General features: G+C 32.4%; 1 protein-coding gene across 4 annotated transcripts in view; it reads left to right on the forward strand.

Annotated features, from left to right (window-relative positions):
- Window positions 1-19,253, forward strand: part of LOC134716243 (MAM domain-containing glycosylphosphatidylinositol anchor protein 1-like) — a 58,349-nt gene extending 39,096 nt beyond the window's left edge. For all 4 annotated transcript variants that reach the window (XM_063579116.1, XM_063579119.1, XM_063579117.1 and 1 more), the window contains exons 3-8: window positions 7,791-7,918; window positions 8,698-8,914; window positions 13,752-13,775; window positions 14,673-14,993; window positions 16,244-16,270; window positions 18,016-19,253. In XM_063579116.1, the coding sequence (XP_063435186.1) occupies window positions 7,791-7,918; window positions 8,698-8,914; window positions 13,752-13,775; window positions 14,673-14,993; window positions 16,244-16,270; window positions 18,016-18,134 (836 nt within the window). In that variant the 3' untranslated portion in view covers window positions 18,135-19,253. The remainder of the gene's footprint in view (window positions 1-7,790; window positions 7,919-8,697; window positions 8,915-13,751; window positions 13,776-14,672; window positions 14,994-16,243; window positions 16,271-18,015) is intronic.
- Window positions 19,254-19,545: the final 292 nt, after the last annotated feature.

The raw sequence follows: 19,545 nt of genomic DNA on the forward strand, positions 1-19,545 counted from the left end.
TTTTTATTACCTCATTGAAATTATCTAGCTGGTCATTACACATTATTTACGTACATATCAATTTATTTTATTCTTTTTTAATCAAATATAAAAAGTATAAATATTGTAGATATCCGCATATATCATTGTTAGATAATTGATAGGGTCTATTAAACGTCCATTTATAGGAATAGAAACAAACCTATAAGCACTTGCAAAGCGTCAGTATCGTACAGGCTGACACAGCAGCCAAAAATGTTGGCATGACTAAACTCTCAGTAAGTTGCCTTTGCATAAAGTAGCGACCTTATGAGCAAACTTCTTTCGAACTATATGTTCTTTGCAAATGTTTAATGTCATACTAGCATTTATTGTTTAGCTCTCACAAATATGATCAGCACCACCATGGTGTATGTGTGCCTGTTCAAAGTCAGATGTCGATGGTGGTTCTAATTGGTTGCCACCTGTCATCATGATTGCATATTTCATCTCATGATATATAAAGTCCATCATTGTTTCTGAATTGTTTCCTATTTGGTTATAAAGCTTCCTTTTACAGCTCACGTATGGGTGTTGATCAACGTAAATGTCGAACGGTGACATCAAGTTTTTTAAGTCCCTGTTATTTTAGAAAATAATTACCTCATTGCCTGACAATGATACATCTCCGTATTTTTATAAATCTGGAATTATCCGTCGGACCTAAGATTTTTGTCATTGGTACTTTGTTTTTTTTTGCCTTTTGTGGAATTTGCATATAATATATTTTAGATACATGTATTTGTCATTAAAGATTGCATATTTTGGCGTTAATATTGAGTCACTGATAAGGTCTTTGCGTCGGAACTAAAGACATTTATTCTTAAAACAGTTGTTGGCATGACACGGGTTATGTTCTTCTCATATATGTTATGATGGTATGATACTAAACCCCTAACGGGAAGGATTGTGCCTGATGTTCATATGATGAAATCATAATCTTTCAGTCAGTTTAATTGAAGTCTGGAGCTGGCATGTCAGTTAACTGCTAGTAGTTTGTTGTTATTTATGTATTATTGTCATTTTGTTTATTTTCTTTGGTTACATCTTCTGACATCAGACTCGGACTTCTCTTGAACTGAATTTTAATGTGCGTATTGTTATGCGTTTATTTTTCTACATTGGTTAGAGGTATAGGGGGAGGGTTGAGATCTCACAAGCATATTTAACCCCGCCGCATTTTTGCGCCTGTCCCAAGTCAGGAGCCTCTGGCCTTTGTTAGTCTTGTATCATTTTTATATTAGTTTCTTGTGTACAATTTCGAAATTAGTATGGCGTTCATTATCACTGAACTAGTATATATTTGTTTAGGGGCCAGCTGAAGGACGCCTCCGGGTGCGGGAATTTCTCCTACATTGAAGACCTGTTGGTGACCTTCTGCTGTTGTTTTTTATTTGGTCGGGTTGTTGTCTCTTTGACACATTCCCCATTTCCATTCTCAATTTTATGTTCGTTGATTGGTTGATTGTTACCTACTTGGCAACGTTTGGTTATAGTATAAACTTTTATACATATACAATTATACAGTATGGTATGATAATTAAGTAGGTAAAATTTCAGAATAGTAATAATTTTGGAAGCTCTGCATAGCAAGAACATGTATGGTAGTTCGCGAATCTTTACTTTGGTTTTAAACTGGCCATCTACAACTATATCAAAAGTCAGAGATTGTGGCATTCACCCACGACTTTTCACATGACTTAATTCATACTTAAACATTACATAGAGCAACTGTAACGGCACTCTTTCAGCATTTGTCTTTATTACAGTATGGTGTCCAGTAGTGAATGATATCTTTGCTCTCTGCTCGGGAGGCCAGACTTATCAAATTTCTGCCTCTAAATGTTTTTAAGCAAAGTGTGGACATTATCTCTATTTTCATCAGATTGGCGTTGATGATGTTTTGATGTATGAATAAACATGAAAATAAAGAAAAAAATCTTTAACGTACATGAAAGTTTTTACTTTGTAAAATGCCAAGAAGTTACGGTTAGTTTCAACTTTCAGATTTCAACCGATTGGATTGAAACAATTGCAAAACCAAAATAAAACGCAATAGCTTTTTTGTCCTTACTATTTGTAACTTTTAAGAGCTACAATATACATAGTATTCATCACTACTTGTTAATGCTGTGTCATAATTTAAAGTAATGATTATGAAAAAAAAAAACATCGCATTAGCTTGCTAAATATCGGTTGTAGATTTTAGGCGTTAGTCGATCTCCACAATCTGGAATAGCTAATTTTTATTCCATTATTAATTATTTTCAATATAAAACTTGTGGTCCCGTTATGTTGTGTCTAGGTTCTTCGTTAAATGCCAAACTGTATCAATATCCGTAAATATATTACGGGTACTTTAACTCAAAATGATTCATGTCATAACACACTTAACATGCTGCAGATAATGCTTCATTGATTGTTACTTAATTATGTTTTATGACTTTGTCGGTCGTCAAAATTAACTAGATCCATGTTATGAGCAAACATGCATAATAGCTTTTGTTATAACTGTCAAGAGTGATTGCATGTTCACATATTGAGTGTCTCAAATACCTTTAATCGACATAGCTTTAAGATACTTTGTACTCTTCTAACAATTGTCAATCAATTACATTGGAAGTCTTTCTGCGAAAGCACACTGCGGAATTATCAACATTCTCATATATTTTGTTTCTTTCGGGTTTTATCATAATACATTGAGTCTTTGTGTTAACACAGCGATATTTTATCTTCTGTTTACGATTGTTTCGGTCTAATACAATCCTATGTAAAAAATAATAAAAAATACTTATTAATGATTGGTCTCAAAAAGCCCCCCCCCCCTAAATCCGCCTCTGGACTAAGATATTTGTGTTACTTCTTACATGGAAAATAATTTGAACTATCATGCCCTATAAAGAGCATATATGATTTTGTTCTGGAAGTCACAGTTAGGCCTTTCAGGAAACAAAAAGCTGACATGAGAGCAGTCTTATCTGAAAACTTGGTGCAGTCTTGTTTCCCTCTATCTTTACTTATATAGAGTTAAAAGGAACACACCAACTTCGACATATTATAATTAAAAGGAACTTTGGGTACGTTCATGCTACTTGTAGAATGGATACCATTTTGGTTTTGTAGTTACTAGTATAATAAGTAAAATTTAGTTATAAACAATATGTATTTACTTCTGATTGTAAGTGTCAACCTATAATGAGATAACATCGTAAAGCAAACAAACATCAAATCATATGTAATTCCGTTTAATCGGTTTGCAGTAATAACACAGATGACCGTAATCATGTTATTGACCTGGTATAATTACAGGAAAAATGTCCTTGGATAAATAGAAAAAGAATCATGTCTTGTGTACAAACAAAATACATTTAAATACTTTGTTCAACTGTTCAATAAGAAATGCATATATATCGAAGGACTTACCATCGGTCTCATTTGTAGTTCAATAAATCTAGAATTTTTGAAATATAGCAAATAAGCCGAAAAAATACTTAAAATAATTAAAAGAACGAATTGAGGCTGTGTAGTAAAGGAAGCTTCCTACTCTATATATGTTAGCTAGCATCCCAAGATACATTTATAGCTGTTATTTTCAATTCTTCTATTGAATTTCTGGCTCCGAAATATTGTGCATGCTTAGCATTACGGTGATCACTAATCCCTTGCCATTTCCGAAACGTGGGCTAGGTGTCATAAACGGTTTATAAAATCAATTTAAAGATCTAGAAAGACGCCTTTTTACTCATGGCTCGTCAGTCTGTTGTAGAGTGCTAGGAACTATCAGACAAAATCATCACACCCTTTTCATTATAAAGTAGCACATAAACCAAGACATGACTATCAGTGTATTTGCAGAAGTTCGGACCCTATATTACAATGCGAAATAAGTATAACCATGTCAAAATCTGACAATGTAGGTTACAAATTATATATAAGCCGATGCATCAATCCTAATTTTGTGGTTATTCATCGTACGAAAACTATACATGCAGCTATACATGAGTAGTTCATTCTAACTGTTTCACACAACCGTTGTGCACGCATATAAAGTAAATTACTATTACTGCAGTTATCGTAGTGAATAATTTCCGTACAATTATGAAATGAATCATAAATTACAAACGGTTTTATGAAATCAGTTGTCTTTTATGTGCGACTCTCGACATATTTTGTAAATTGCACTTCACATGTATCAAATCTGCATAATCCAATTCAGTCGGAATGTCCATTTATAGAAGTCATTATATTTAAATATACAGTATTAAACTAACTTAATCGTAATGTCAAATATTAAAGCTTAATTAAGTAAACGTTAAATTTTTTGTTGTGTTTCTGTATCATTTGTAATCGCATCAAACATCGTTGCAAAAAAAGTCTATTGAAAAAACAAAATAAGAGAAAACATCAACTTTGTTATTGTTTTATCAATTTTGGAGACCACGGTAATTAATAAAGCAAAAGTTTCCACCTGATTTATACAGATCATCTTCGCTAGCCAAGGCCTTCGATTCGACACTGTTTCTCCACTTTACAGGCATTGCAAAGTAAATATTAATAACAATGTAACGACTGTATTAGAAGAAAAAACACCCGAACAAACCCAAGATTTTACAATTGTAATCTTTATTTTCAACATTTATCACTTCTTAAATAATACGATCTAGAAGTACATAAAACATATGCTTTTGATTTGAATTTTATTAACTTTAAAAAAAAATGTTGGAATTGCGTAGCAACTATTTCTTTTCTTTTTTTTGTACTATCATGAAATCATAAGAATATGAGAAAATTGTCATGCCTGAGTAGTATTGCAATCGAATTAGCAAATATTAATAATTCAGAAATTTGTCATGAAATTTTTTTTAATCGATGATTATTCAGATTGTTAAGCACTTCAGTAGGCACATACTCTTGACAAGTTAGCGTTATTGTACTCATTGACAATACGTTTTCAACTCAATGCGGAATTTCAAAGCTAAACGGGTGTTTTATTTTTACAATGTTTAGAATTTTTTTTTAATTATTATTCAAAGCATTAAATACTATATTTGATTTAACGATTCGTTCAGTAAACGTTTTCAGCAATCGGCATTGTTAATGCTCGTTAGATCATAACTTAATTTATTTTGCTCTCTCGTGGGAATAATTATTAAAGATTTTGATGAGATTTATTCATTCTTATACATTTCAATTAGAATTAATGGTTTGATTAGAGAGTGTTTGTATCTAGAATTATTACAGCTGGGTTTTGTTTAACTGGATAGTTTTTTTTTTTTTATATATATAGATAAGTCTAAGAGCTATTTTCAAAAGTTAAATGCATTACATACATTTTAAACATTCGCACAATTTTATATTGTCCTCAATCTCGTTCGCTGAATGATGTAGATCGCACTTGAAAATTTACGTCCCTTATAAGCAATTTACTCATATAACCCAGTCGCACAGCGATAAATATCAAGTGCATTTCACATAGGAATGCAACAGTACATATGACACGTGCATATTGTAAAGTCCGCGAATGTTCCTATGCACATTGGTAAATATCATTACCAGTACATTTCTCATACCGTGTAATTCGGAGTGAGAACATTTTTTATAGGATTATCAAAGTGTTAAAGTCATTGTAAACTTTTCAATGGATACAGAAGTATTTGCCGTTTATATAACATGCTAGAAAATAGCAAGTTTATGCAGTTTTTGAAACGTACATCTGTGTCCGTCAGTCATCTTGGTTTTCGGATGCTACAGCAATACTTAGTACCGTATTGCAACCTCACTATTATTTATAGTCATATGAAATGAGAGGAAGACCCCTCTTAATATCAATTTGAGGTCACCATGCTTTAAATCGTCGTCGTAATTACTCAAAATTGAACATATTAGGTAAGTTGTTTCAGGGTGTTTTTTTTCAAAATTTTTATATAGGATTTCAATCTTACTAAGTCATGTATGGTCCCATATCATGTGTCAGTAATCCGTATTGTTTTTTCAGGTCACAACGTCTAAGTTCAAAGTCTTAGTTACTGAAAACAGCCCTAAATGCAGGAAAGTTACCCAAAATAGAATAAGATAAGGAAAGTTATTTCCATGTGCTTATTTAAATTTTTTAGGTGGGAAACGTCTACGATTAAGGTTATACAATGTAGTACTAATCACTCCCCAACATTTGTTCAGGATAGTTTTTTCCAGCTGCTAATTCAAATGATTATATTGGATTCGATCTAGGTTCATTTATGGTCATATATAATGGTAGAAAGATCCCTCTTGATTGTAAGGTCTTAAGTCCAGGGTCAAAGTATACTTACTGAAGGTTTTACCGATTTTTACATAAAAAAGGGGATTTCGGAAATTGAATAAAATATTTCAGAACGGATTGCAACTTTGGTACATTTTTTTTTTATTAAAGTTACAAATATTTCATGAATGTTGAACAATAATCAGTCATTATGTTTACTGTTGAGCAGACAGACAGAGAAAGGGTCTGGAATTTGAACTGACACTGGAAATATAGACTTTTCTTAACGTATAAGTTGATTATAAGCTGTAAATGTTCACCTATAACAAGCCATCTAACGTTTAAAAAGTCTATTGTATCCAGAGAGCGTGAAATACTCTTATCATAGGTTACTGGCGGTATTAAATATAGAATGCCCCTATTCTGACTAATGCAGTAATGAATTTGTAAATTTCGCACAACGGTGACCACCCCCTTTTTTTGCTGATCATATAACTGAGGTTCGTATCATGATCATAAACTAGATGTGAATATACACTGTGTTCCAATTAAAGACAGCTGTTCTGGTATAAGAAGCCCCTTAATTACAATGCTACATGAAACGTAACAAAATAATTGATTCGTGAGAGTTAGAAGAGAAGAGACTTGCTTTTTGTCTTCTTTTTTATTTGAACAATCCTTAAAATAGCTTAAGGCCTAATTTGTTTAACATTTGACATTATATTTCTATATAATGACTAACGAAAGGTCGAACGTACTTCTTTCTGGTTTGTTTGGAAATCTCATTAATTTATTTCTTATACAAATATGAAGCCTTATTAATTTCTACTTCTCGGGTTTTTTTTTATTCATTTCATCATGTTCATGCATACAAGAAATGCAATACAGTTGCAGTAAAGTGGAAACACGGTCTCAGACAGTAATAATTCATCTGAAAACAAAATGTAAAGAGATTGTTGGCATTTCTTACATACAAGAAAACATATATAGTTTGGGTCCTGTCAAAATAATATTAGAGTATATACAAAACTTTTTCTCCAAGGACTTCAGTAAAACGTTACTCTGTTTTTCTGTGGCATAGAGGAATTTTATTAGTTAAACGATACTGAAGACGTTACAGAACAAAATACATGCAAGAATGAATATTAATTTAGAATGGCCACAGCTTTCACGCCGTCGGTCATAAGAATACAAGAGCACAGATATTTGTAACGAATTTTTCATAGTGTACATTGTACTAGTTGTGTCCATTTTTTTTTTTGGAGAATTTAAAATCTCGAATCAAATGAGAATCCAGCTTTTGTTGCAACCGAACGGTTAACTCCAACAAGTGTTAATGTTACAGTTTATCTTAGCGCAGATTCTCTTAAAAAGTGTGTTGTCTGTTTTTGTTAGACTTTTGGTTTTCATTGCTTCGGTTTTATAAAATCATACCAACTTAACACGAAATGTTAATAAATACCAATAAAGAATGCACAAAGCTTCTGCTTCCTGTATTTTACCTTTAAACTAAATACGGATGTTTTTTCTATAGTTTCAGGAGAGGTTGTGAAAAGACAGCTAATACCGAGTTTCATTCCAATTATACCAAGAGATCAGGTAGTCCATACAGGAGACACTGTTCTACTAAAATGCCAGATCAGAAATTTGGGTCCTAAATCGGTAAGTTGGTTGTTTAAATGTAACATGAAACAGGACAACATAATCTGGTTTTATTAACAGGATTTCGTTGTAATGGTGCTCAGCAATACTGTTCGTCATTCCACTAATATATTTCCTGTGTGATTTACAAATCTTAACGAAGAGAAGAACGATTATATAATTGATTCTAAAAGTTTTGCATCTTAAAAAAAAAAAAATTCGCATTTTATTCAATAACGGTGAACCAACTTATAATGGCGTCCGTATAATTTACGAACGAATGATATTGACTGACTATATATATAGGATTCGAACTTAACGCCAATAGTTCCGAACGTACATGGGTTTGTACTTATTCATACCGCAGTCAAACAGACACCATTCGTTTTGTATGGGTTTTACCACCAGATGGGAGAATTCCATTGAAGACCACATTTTTTACCCTATTCAACTCTTTGTGTGATATCTTTTGGCATCGTATGTATGAGCGAATGTGCAAAAAGTAATTGATAATTGGAAAGCATCTAAAACGAAAAGATGCTAATGATTCTACATTAATTATTTCATGACAAAAGTGAAATAAAACACACGTCAATACCCTTGCAATATTCTAAATGACATTATAATGTCCATACAATTATTGGTAAAGCATAGATATAATTGACCAACATAGCTATTTGCACATTATAGCAATCTGTTTTTAAGAACTATTAATAATTAGCATGTTTTTTATCGCTTTATTGTCCTGCAAAATATCTCATTGCCAACTTTCCAATAATTTTCAATTTCTTTCCTTTTAGGTGTCATGGCGTAAAATATCCGAGGATTTCCCATTGACTATAGGCGACATGATGTATGCGCCGAATCCAGAAATGAGTGTCGATTTTGTGCGAAATGGTCGTATAACAAACAATACTTTAATTATAAAACGTGTAAAACCGTCACACTCAGGGACATACGAGTGCCAAATAAGCTCTGCGAATATCTATACATATCATGTGAATTTAGAAGTTTTAAGTAAGTATTGTATTAGTCACGTGCATGCACACTCAATGATGTTTAAAACTTTCTCGCAATGAAATAGACGTCTCATGAAATTTAAAATCTGACTAAGCCAAAAAAATAGCAATCTAACGCCCCTTTTCTATTTTTATCAAGTTTAAGTCACAATGAGGCCTTCAATGAAAAAAAGAGCTCACACTTTAAAAACAATATTTGGTATGATCATATGTATCTTGTTACATTACACAGGATTGACACTTATTTTCTTTAAATATTGTTGATGTGGTCTTCTTGGCATGCACACTCTGTTAAAGAGACAGTATTGTCAGATATGATCTAGTTGCACACGTCAAAATACTAATACAGGCTGTTGGATATCAATTGAGGGTACAGGTCTGATGTGACACTTTACTCAAACTTGTTAATCAAAAGACAATATTTTAATAAATGTTATCTGAAAATATTGAACAATACGATTATCATAGTTATATACACTGTCAAAAGTTTTAAGCCTGATATCCGTATAGTGAGTTTGTGTAAAGTTTTGCTACTTACGAGCAACACAACAAATTATGGTTCCGTTTCGTTGAATTGCAATTACGTGAAAACTTTAATAATATATAATAATAGTTAACTTTACATATAAAAATATTACCAAATTATAAAATTATCAGTTGGATTTGATTGACCTCCGCGTATTGCAATTTAGACTTATTATGGATAATACTCAGTCTTGGCTTAAATATGCGAGACTTTATTAACCTATAAAGTCATGAATGTAGAGGGCTACTTGTAATGCTTATTATTTCTGAGAAGCCAACAACAAACATATGGTGTTCGTGACGTAGATAAGACTTTTCTATAAAATGCTGCTGGAATAAATCATTCCCCTTTGTCCAAGTTCAAAAGAACAATTAAAAGGTAACAAGATTAACAACACGGATGATAATTCTGTGAAATATAATTATTGTCTTCGTAAAATGCCGTCTTCCTGGAGGTTGATAATAGCAATGCATCGTTTTATTGTCTTTTTTATGTCCTCATCTTGACATAAACAGATGTAATTAACTCCCCTGTCAGTGATCTTTTGATAAATCGTTACCTCCACCTTGTCTCCGATATGAATCCTTGGCACAAAACAAAGTTACTTTTACATTATTACTAACGCCTGTTGAATCCTGCGACGTACATAAAATAGTGTCAAAACAAAACAAGACTTGTGTTTTCCTTTTATCTTGATTGTATTTTACTAACATTTGTAGTTAAATGTTTCTGAAAGCTGACGCGTATTGCTAAGTAGAAACATATTTCTGGCACTCTGAAACTCTGTTGGTAGCCATGTCTTTTCGACACATTAAGGAATTTTATCAATTATTGTAAATGCAAAGATATTTCCCAATGCAAAGACTACCTGCTAGTTTTATTACGTGCTAAACGACGCTGACAGCCAATTATAAAGATGTCAATATTCACAAATGTAATAACGAAACATTAGTTTTCGTTTTATTTGGTAATTTGTATTTTTATATGTACCAATCAAGTATTTTAGTTGTTGTTAACATATTGCTAATATATTCCCCATGCTACGCCTACTTCTTCAAAAGAAAACCTTGAAAATTATAGGTACGTTTTTGTGTTCCTTTGAAATTACAACCAACATTAAGAATCATTTCCTTTCACTTTACTAGATAAACGAATTAAATACATGTACATGTAAGTGTCATAAAACAAATTTATACTGCGTCTTACAAATATATTAACGTCCTCTGAATCGGGTATGAAAAATTGGCTGAACAGTTACAGATCTCGATATTGACGACTTCAAGTCTAAACCTCCTGATTGCACTTGTGCTAGTTCCCAATTCACATATAATCCTGCTGGCCACGTTATTACCGGTGACCTTAACATTGTTAATAACACTTCTCTACGAAACGTGTTATCGAAAGGTCCGAAATATCGTGAGCCTAAATCCATCAATTGGAAATACAACTTTAAAATTTTGATGGATTCAGTCGAGGATTATGCCAGGCAATGGGCTAAGCGCCAGACGGAAGACGTAGACACTCTATCCGAATGGATAAAGGCAGTGAGGTCCTTAATACAAATCAGAATTAAGAAACTGAATGGGTCCATCAATGCCCATGCTACGTCAATCTTTAAAGACCCAAATGTTGCTAAACACCTATCCGACCTCCATGATAAATATGTTGTTGTCCCCGCAGACAAAGCCCCAAATAACATCGTTTTTGTCTGTAAAAGTCATTGCATTAATTGCTTGATAGACGAATTAGGTATAGACAATTCACTTGGAAACTCAACATATACCCTCACGACACTTACCAAAGAGGAAATCCTGGATAATCATAGGTCTGTTCTTTGTTCCTTTGGTATTTCAACCAAAGATGAGGAACTGGATCTTCCATCACTGTATTGGATACCTAAACTACATAAGTGTCCTTACAAACAGCGGTATATTGCTGGGTCTTCCAAGTGCTCCACAAAACCTCTTTCTAAATTATTAACATCCATGTTATCAGCAATCAAAGACGGGCTTCAAAGTTATTGTGAAACTGCCTATTCTAGAGGTGGCGTGAATCAGATGTGGATACTTAAACATTCCAAAGATCTTTTAGAGTACATACAATCTAACTCTCTTTCATCTTGTAACAGTATTAAAACATTTGACTTCTCTACTCTCCAAACTTAAAGACAAATTAAAAGAGTTGGTATTACTTTGCTTCATAAAAAAGAATGGTTAACGTAGATACAAGTATCTTGTCTTAGGGAGGTATAAATCCTACTTTGTAAAGAATCACTCTGATTCAAACAAAAAATTCTCTGAAACCGATATTATCAAGATGCTTGATTTCTTGATTGACAACATATTTGTTACGTTCGGAGGACGTGTTTTTCAACAGACTGTCGGCATCCCAATGGGAACAAACTGTGCCCCTCTACTTGCTGACTTGTTTCTTTATTATTATGAGGCTGACTTCATGCAGGAACTTCTTAGGAAGAAAGATAAGAAGTTAGCAATATCCTTTAACTCTACTTTCCGCTATATAGATGACGTTCTTTCACTAAACAATTAAAAATTTGGTGACTATGTGGAACGCATCTATCCCATCGAATTGGAGATAAAGGATACTACAGATACAGTTAAGTCAGCTTCATATCTTGACTTACATCTAGAAATTGACAAATGAGGGTCGGTTGAAGACAAAACTTTACGACAAAAGAGATGATTTCAGCTTTCCAATTGTGAACTTTCCATTTCTAAGTAGCAACATTCCAGCAGCACCTGCATACGGGGTATATATATCTCAATTGATACGATATTCCCGTGCTTGCATTTCCTATCATGATTTTCTTGATAGAGGGTTACTGCTCACAAGGAAGCTATTAAATCAAGAGTTCCAAATGGTGAAGTTGAAATCATCCCTTCGTAAATTTTACGGACGCCATCACGAGTTGGTTGACCGTTATGGAATAACCGTTTCACAAATGATATCGGATATGTTCCTTGCGTCGTAACTACAATCCCCTTCCCTTTCATGAATTTGACCTACCGAGTTGGACTGTTTACCGGATTTATAATCACATAAGCAACACGACGGGTGCCGCATGTGGAGCAGGATTTGCTTACCCTTCCGGAGCACCTGAGATCACCCCTAGTTTTTGGTGGGGTTCGTGTTGTTTATTCTTTAGTTTTCTATGTTGTGTCATGTGTACTATTGTTTTTCTGTTTGTCTTTTTCATTTTTAGCCATGGCCCTGTCAGTTTGTTTTAGATTTATGAGTTTGACTGTCCCTTTGGTATCTTTCGTCCCTCTTTTACATTGATTGACAGAAATGTCTTATAAAAGAATGCATGTGATAAGTTTAGAAGTTCAACGTAGTTACTTACATGTAAAAAAAAGTTATGAAACTTAACGTCGCAGTCCTTTACTAAGTAAAATGATTCTAAAGTTTGAAGACACATGTAAAGAAAGCTTAGAGGACGCAGTGCTGTAAAATGTTCGATTATAAGAAATCAATTAAGGAGATACAAATCGAGGTAAAAAAACATAGAAACTGAGAAGTATATGAACTCCTAAAGGAACAAAACATAGAAACTGAGAAGTATATGAACTCCAAAAGGAACAAAACATAGAAACTGAGAAGTATATGAACTCCAAAAGGAACAAAACATAGAAACTGAGAAGTGTATGAACTCCAAAAGGAACAAAACATAGAAACTTAGAAGTATATGGACTCCAAAAGGAACAAAACATAGAAACTGAGAAGTATATGAACTCCAAAAGGAACAAAACATAGAAACTGAGAAGTATATGTCCCAAAAGGAACAAAACATAGAAACTGAGAAGTATAATATGAACTCCAAAAGGAACAAAACCGAGTATAAAGTAGTCCACGTTTTTCCAAAAAATGTTTCTAAAAGCGACATCAGAATTTGAGATAACTGAAGGAATTGTTTTACGTCTCCAAGACGGCTTCCTGATCTGTACTTGTTTTCATAATACATTAAGGTGAACATACAACTCGAATATCAGTGCGAACTACACACTTGTACCCTAAAACTTGTTGCTGTAGCACACACAAAAAGAAGCAAACATCTTTTAAGTTAATTTTTAATCAAATAAGAGTTGTTTAGTGATTTGTAACTGCTGTTTGCTATTTCGTATCATTTTTTGACAATAATGATTCTGTCTGATTTTATGTTACCCCTAATAACCCATTTACTTTTACAAATATTTGTGTATCAGTCAATAATTGAATGTACATACTAAAAGTAATTGACAAATACATAAACTTTTCGAACTCTAAAAAGAAATTATTCTTTTTATTTCAGATACCAGGCGTTACACAGAACCATGTAAGTTTTCCTCAATTGTTCATTTAGTTATTCTCTTAAAACGAAGGAGGTTATATACTAGATTTTGATATAACCGCCTTTTTAATACTATACAACTTCATTTTATTATTCTCATACGAAATAATGTGTCGAGTTTAAGTATCTTCAGTATACGTTAAACTCAAAAATGGCATATAATAGTTACACATTAATTGCAAAAAGTAAAAGCACAAAAATACTGAAATCCGAGGAAAATTCAAGAAGGAAAGTCCCAAATCAAATGGCAAAATCAAAAGTTCAAACACATCAAACGAATGGATAACAACTGTCATATTCCTGACTTGGTACAGGCAAGAAACACCCATATTTCGTTAACAATCTAATCATTCAAATAACAATGGAAACAGAAAATTCAATGTTTATAGATAGTCAGTCTTGTGACAAACATTGAAATTTATCATGATTGAGCAGCAATGTCAGATTCAGACTCCTTTTTGTACAAACCGAACACGTTTCAGTATGACTATCAACCGAATTAAGTAGTGTATTATCTTTAGCATTTATTTTATGCTAACGCTATTAAAAGATTTCGTCATACAATTTTAGGATCATAACAAACATTGATTTTTAATTCACAGCCTGAAACATGTGTAATGAAATTGAATAAACGGATTTGCATTGGCCTTGACCATTTGCATCAAACGTTTTTTTTCTGAAGAGTACAAGGGGGTGTATAAAATCTTCTGTGCATATCCGTTCGAGTTACTTTTGTTGTGTAGTTTTTATCTTTGAACCATGCTACTCAACAATATGCAGTATATAAAGACAACCGTAGTATACCGCTGTTCAAAATTCATACATATATACATATAAAACCAAATAACAAAATTAATAAGATAAAATTTACATTTCCTTCAGCAATAACTCTTGACGGTACACTGTATCCAAGTCCAAACCAAAAACTAAATCTCACGTGCAATTCAACTGGTCATGACCGTTCTCCTGATAAAATAGACTGGTTCCATAATGGAAACCTTATTGCAGAAAACAAGCCACGGTGGAGAAATAGAGCTGTTATAGTTAACTATGTCCCTGAGGTACCAGGTGTATCGTTAATAAGTCAGCTTACAATAGATAAAGTAGGAGCATCAGACGCTGGAATATATGTGTGCAGAAGTATGACCCCTAGTGAGGGCATGACTGTAAAGACGACCAGTGTTATGGTCAATGTGTTAAACGGTAAGCATTCAATTTGTCATATTTCTTTTAGATTTCAATACTGCATTTAAAAGAACAAATACGAATCATTAAGAATCACGAACAATGAAATAAACTGAACTTATTTAATATGAACTTGTCGTTTCTGGACTTTTTATAGTTTTCTATGTGGCATGTGATGTTATGACGAACAACAAAATCTAAAAATGTTGAAAACAAAAACATATTTTTACACATAACACTTTTTCTTCATGCAGTGCAACGGTTTCTTTTATATTATGTTTGCAAGAGACAACGGCTTTATTAATTACTTACATATCAGACTATGCTGAAATATAAACACAATTATAAATATTATATAAATATAAAACATTGCGTACAGTGATATATTGTTTTGTATCGGGGAATCTGGATAACCATTTAAATCAATGTAAATCATTGCCGTGAATTTGAATAATACTAAGCATCTTGAAATCAGCTTATTCTATCAAAAAACAAATACAAAACTTATACTACTCCAATTAATAATGCTTTCTTTCAGAATGATATATCTATCTTTCATACGTATATTGTAAATCTCTGCATCTATCATGATAAATAAATTTCGAGCTGTTAACCCTTTTCTATGAATAGTAAGTTTGACCACTTAATGTTAATAATTTTAAGGTGACGTCGGTGATGTTTCATTCTTTCTTATTCGTTGGTTCAAAATGTGTTAATGTTAATTATAACCATACACATATTGTTGTTTGAACTGCACAAATGCCTGTTCACATTCCCAACACAAAGCTTTGTAAATTTTATAGGAATTGTAGGAACAAGTGTCCAAAGTCGTTGGATATACAAGAAATAAATACAGTTGTTCCTATTACTCTTATATGAAATCGGACTTCAAACAATTGTAGGCAGTAAGATTCAGAGTACAACTATTTTACTTGACAATATAAAAAAAAAGATGTCGTATGAATGCCAATGAGAGATAATTCTTCACAAGAGACCAAAATGACACAGCAACTATAGAAAACATTGACAATACATGTTACATTAGTTATGTTAAGTGTTCCTTTGTTTCATACACAAAAAGTCATGTATTTTTACTTTTTTTCAAACTTCACCACAGATGACATATTTCTTCCTTTTCAGTCGTGATCTGTTGCTGTCATTTAGTTAGTAAGTTGAACAAATAAATTTATTCCATAGACTTTTACCATTCCTATACTATAATCCTTGTGTGTATTTATATTTTATTTCTTTTAATTTTCATATTGCAGCAGAGAAGGATATTAAAAAGAGAGAAGGTTGGTAGATACGTTTTTATTCTAATTAAGTTTTATACGCTGACATTTTATTAAAAAAAATAGCAACAAAGGTAAGTTGTTAACCGACTTGAACTATCGTATACTGTTAAAATCAGTTTTAAAGTTATGAAAATAAGACAAAGTTTTTTTTTATTATCAAAATTGACGTATACTTGATTTTAAATACGAATTGATAATGTAGAGCGCACTCAAGTTATTCTATATTCAATCTAATTTGTCCCCTAATGTTAAAGCTCTGATGTTCGCATTTGGCTATCATTTTAAGTCCACTATAGTTTGATCAGTACGTCAGCATTTGTATAAATTTTATATTTCAAATATTGTGGCCTCGAGCATCACTGAAGAGACATTTCTCGTCGATATGCGCATTTGGTGCAGTAAAATTGGTACGATTAAATAATGTTATTAACATTCGTATCGAAATTGCAATCTTGAAACACTCATTTAGATTATATCCAATTTGAATAATACCCTTAGGTTTTTGACAGATTAAATGCCCCATAGAAATGCACGAACGTCTATTTAAGACAATTGCCACCAAATATTAAATGTAAAGCTATAATGAATGAAGATTGGTCTGCATATTTGTTTTATTCAAAGGGCTTTGATTTTTGTCGTATCCTAAATTGGTCCTTTTTTCTTTTGTTTCTTTTTTTCTTCTTGAATTAATCAATTGAACATTAATTTTGTACCTTCTAAACGGATCTCTAACTACTACATAACAAATGTGACTATTTACACCACTGGGTCGATGCCACTGCTGGTGCACGTTTCGTCCCCGAGGGTATCACCAACCCAGTAGTCAGCACTTCGGTGTTGACATGAATATCAATTATAAGGTCATTTTTATAAATTTTCTGTTTACAAAACTTTGAATTTTTCGAAAAACTAAGGATTTTCTTACCCCAGGAGTAGATTACCTTAGCCGTATTTGGCACAACTTTTTGGAATTTGGGTCCTCAATGCTCCTCAACTTTGTATTTGTTTTGGCTTTTTAACTATTTTGATCTGAGCGTCACTGATGAGTCTTATGTAGACGAAACGCGCGTCTGACGTATAAAATTATAATCCTGGTACTTTTGATAACTATATATAATGTATTTTAATGTTCTCAAGTAACGATGTTAACTTTTAATAGGTAGAACGCTCATATTTATAAAACAATTCTGTATTCTAATTTTATTTTATTAAATATTAAATGTAAATTAAAGTTTGGTAATAAAACAATGACAAAAAAATATTACTGACAAGTTACGGGTCAAAGTATATTATTTCCATGTACACATTGATATGTCTGACAGTGGTCAGCCAACAAGATTTAATGACAAATATATATAGAAATACGTTTGGTCTTTAGTCTTTTTTAAACTGAAACCATGTAAACAGATCATTTATCTTGTTGAACTGAAATACATTACACTATACCCTACAGGGCGCGCGAGTTTTTATATATACTTTGGGTTTTTCTATGTGTTAATGATGCAGAATATTTTTCACTTTTGCGTTATGAAAAGTGAAGGTTTACAGTGTCTTACTGAATGAAATGCCAAAAAAGAAAAATTCAAAGTTTATATGCAATGTGATTTTTTTTAAATTTTCGTAACCGTAAACAACAATGTTATAATTGCCATTAATCAACATTTCAGACGGACTGTGTTATAATTGCCATTTATTGAACATTTCAGACGGTCTGTGTTATAATTGCCATTTATTGAACATTTCAGATGGTCATACGCAAGATACGTCACATAAGTTATCGAGACAGGACAGTAGCAAGACAGTCAGACTTTCGAGCTGCATTTACTTGACACTGCTTGGACTATTATTTCAGATGGTGAAATGATAACATCTATGTGATATGTACTATTGTGCCTTAAATGGGCGAATGAGAAAGGTTTCACCTTGTTGATACCATGGCAACTAGATCATTCATGAAACTCAATGGAATAGAACGTTTAGTGTTGTGAATTGCACTTTTGTGATAAAAGTTAACGATAATGCCGCAAAAGTCGGACAATGGTCATATTTTGTACGACAACAATGTTCATAAAATTACATTTCATTTCAGTGTTGTGATCAGTTATATATCTGAAATCCATATCATAGAGAATCTCACTGATCATCTATGCACGTTTGTATGTTTATATAAGTAAAAATAAACTTACATGCAAATCATATAATTCTGGCTTAATGTTGGAATTCACCGCTGTTTCATTTTAATCCTGAGCTTGACACGTCTTAATAATACACTCCAGCTTATATTAGGTGGGTTCTGTCTTATTCATTCTTCGTGGCAGATAGCCTCAATATGCCTTCAAGTATATATATGAAATATTGATGGTAAATGCCTAATTTTATGTCAATATATTGTAACGATACCAAAAGAAACAATATATCTACACAGAATTTGAAATTAGCGGGCAGTCTTAAAAAGCTTTAACTTAATCCCCGTGTGGCAACTCCCACTATAGACAGGGCGAAAAAGTAAAACACACCTCCGCACCTTTGTACTTTCTGTACTTCCAAAATACAAGGGCTCGAACATGAGGCACTCAAAACTAGGTTTCAAGTGAAATTCGCGAAACAATTCATTTCTCCATATTTGTATACTTATTCAAAATTACCAGCTTGATAACTCAAATTAGTGAATATATTTAGATAATTAGAAACTTACATCAACTTGATTGATTTAGACACAAAAAATAAAATAATACCGTAGATGTTCACTTGTTTTTCGTTTATTTGCACTCGTAATTATGTCTATCATATTCATGTACATTCAACTACACGTTTTCTTGTGTTATTATTTCACCAAATCGTTTCAGGACAATTTTATATATCTACCCAAACTATTGTTATTTTAACCACTAAAGCAAAGATACCGGTATATTTACATTGTTACCTCACTTCACTGTACATTTCTTTACCATGTCATATATGTTCTGAAGATATTATTTTGTTAAATTGTCAATTTATGTTAATAAAATTAAATTATTGAATAAATTGCCTACTATACTTTTTTCCATATGTTGCCAATTGTTGAAATTGTACTATAGACATTAGTATAAACATAAGATTTGAATTCAGTGCCAATGAGACAACTCTCCATAGAAGACCAAAAGACATAAATAATCTCTCAAACGGTTGTCGCTGCCTTTTTTTGTATGTAGGTGTTTGGTGTTATAGTATCTTCTACATATTGTCAGAAGTTCGTTCAGATATTATATATTAATAGCTTACCTGGCCCAAAGGGC

This window comes from Mytilus trossulus, chromosome 4, assembly GCF_036588685.1.
Source record: "Mytilus trossulus isolate FHL-02 chromosome 4, PNRI_Mtr1.1.1.hap1, whole genome shotgun sequence".
Taxonomy (NCBI): Eukaryota; Metazoa; Mollusca; class Bivalvia; order Mytilida; family Mytilidae; genus Mytilus; species Mytilus trossulus.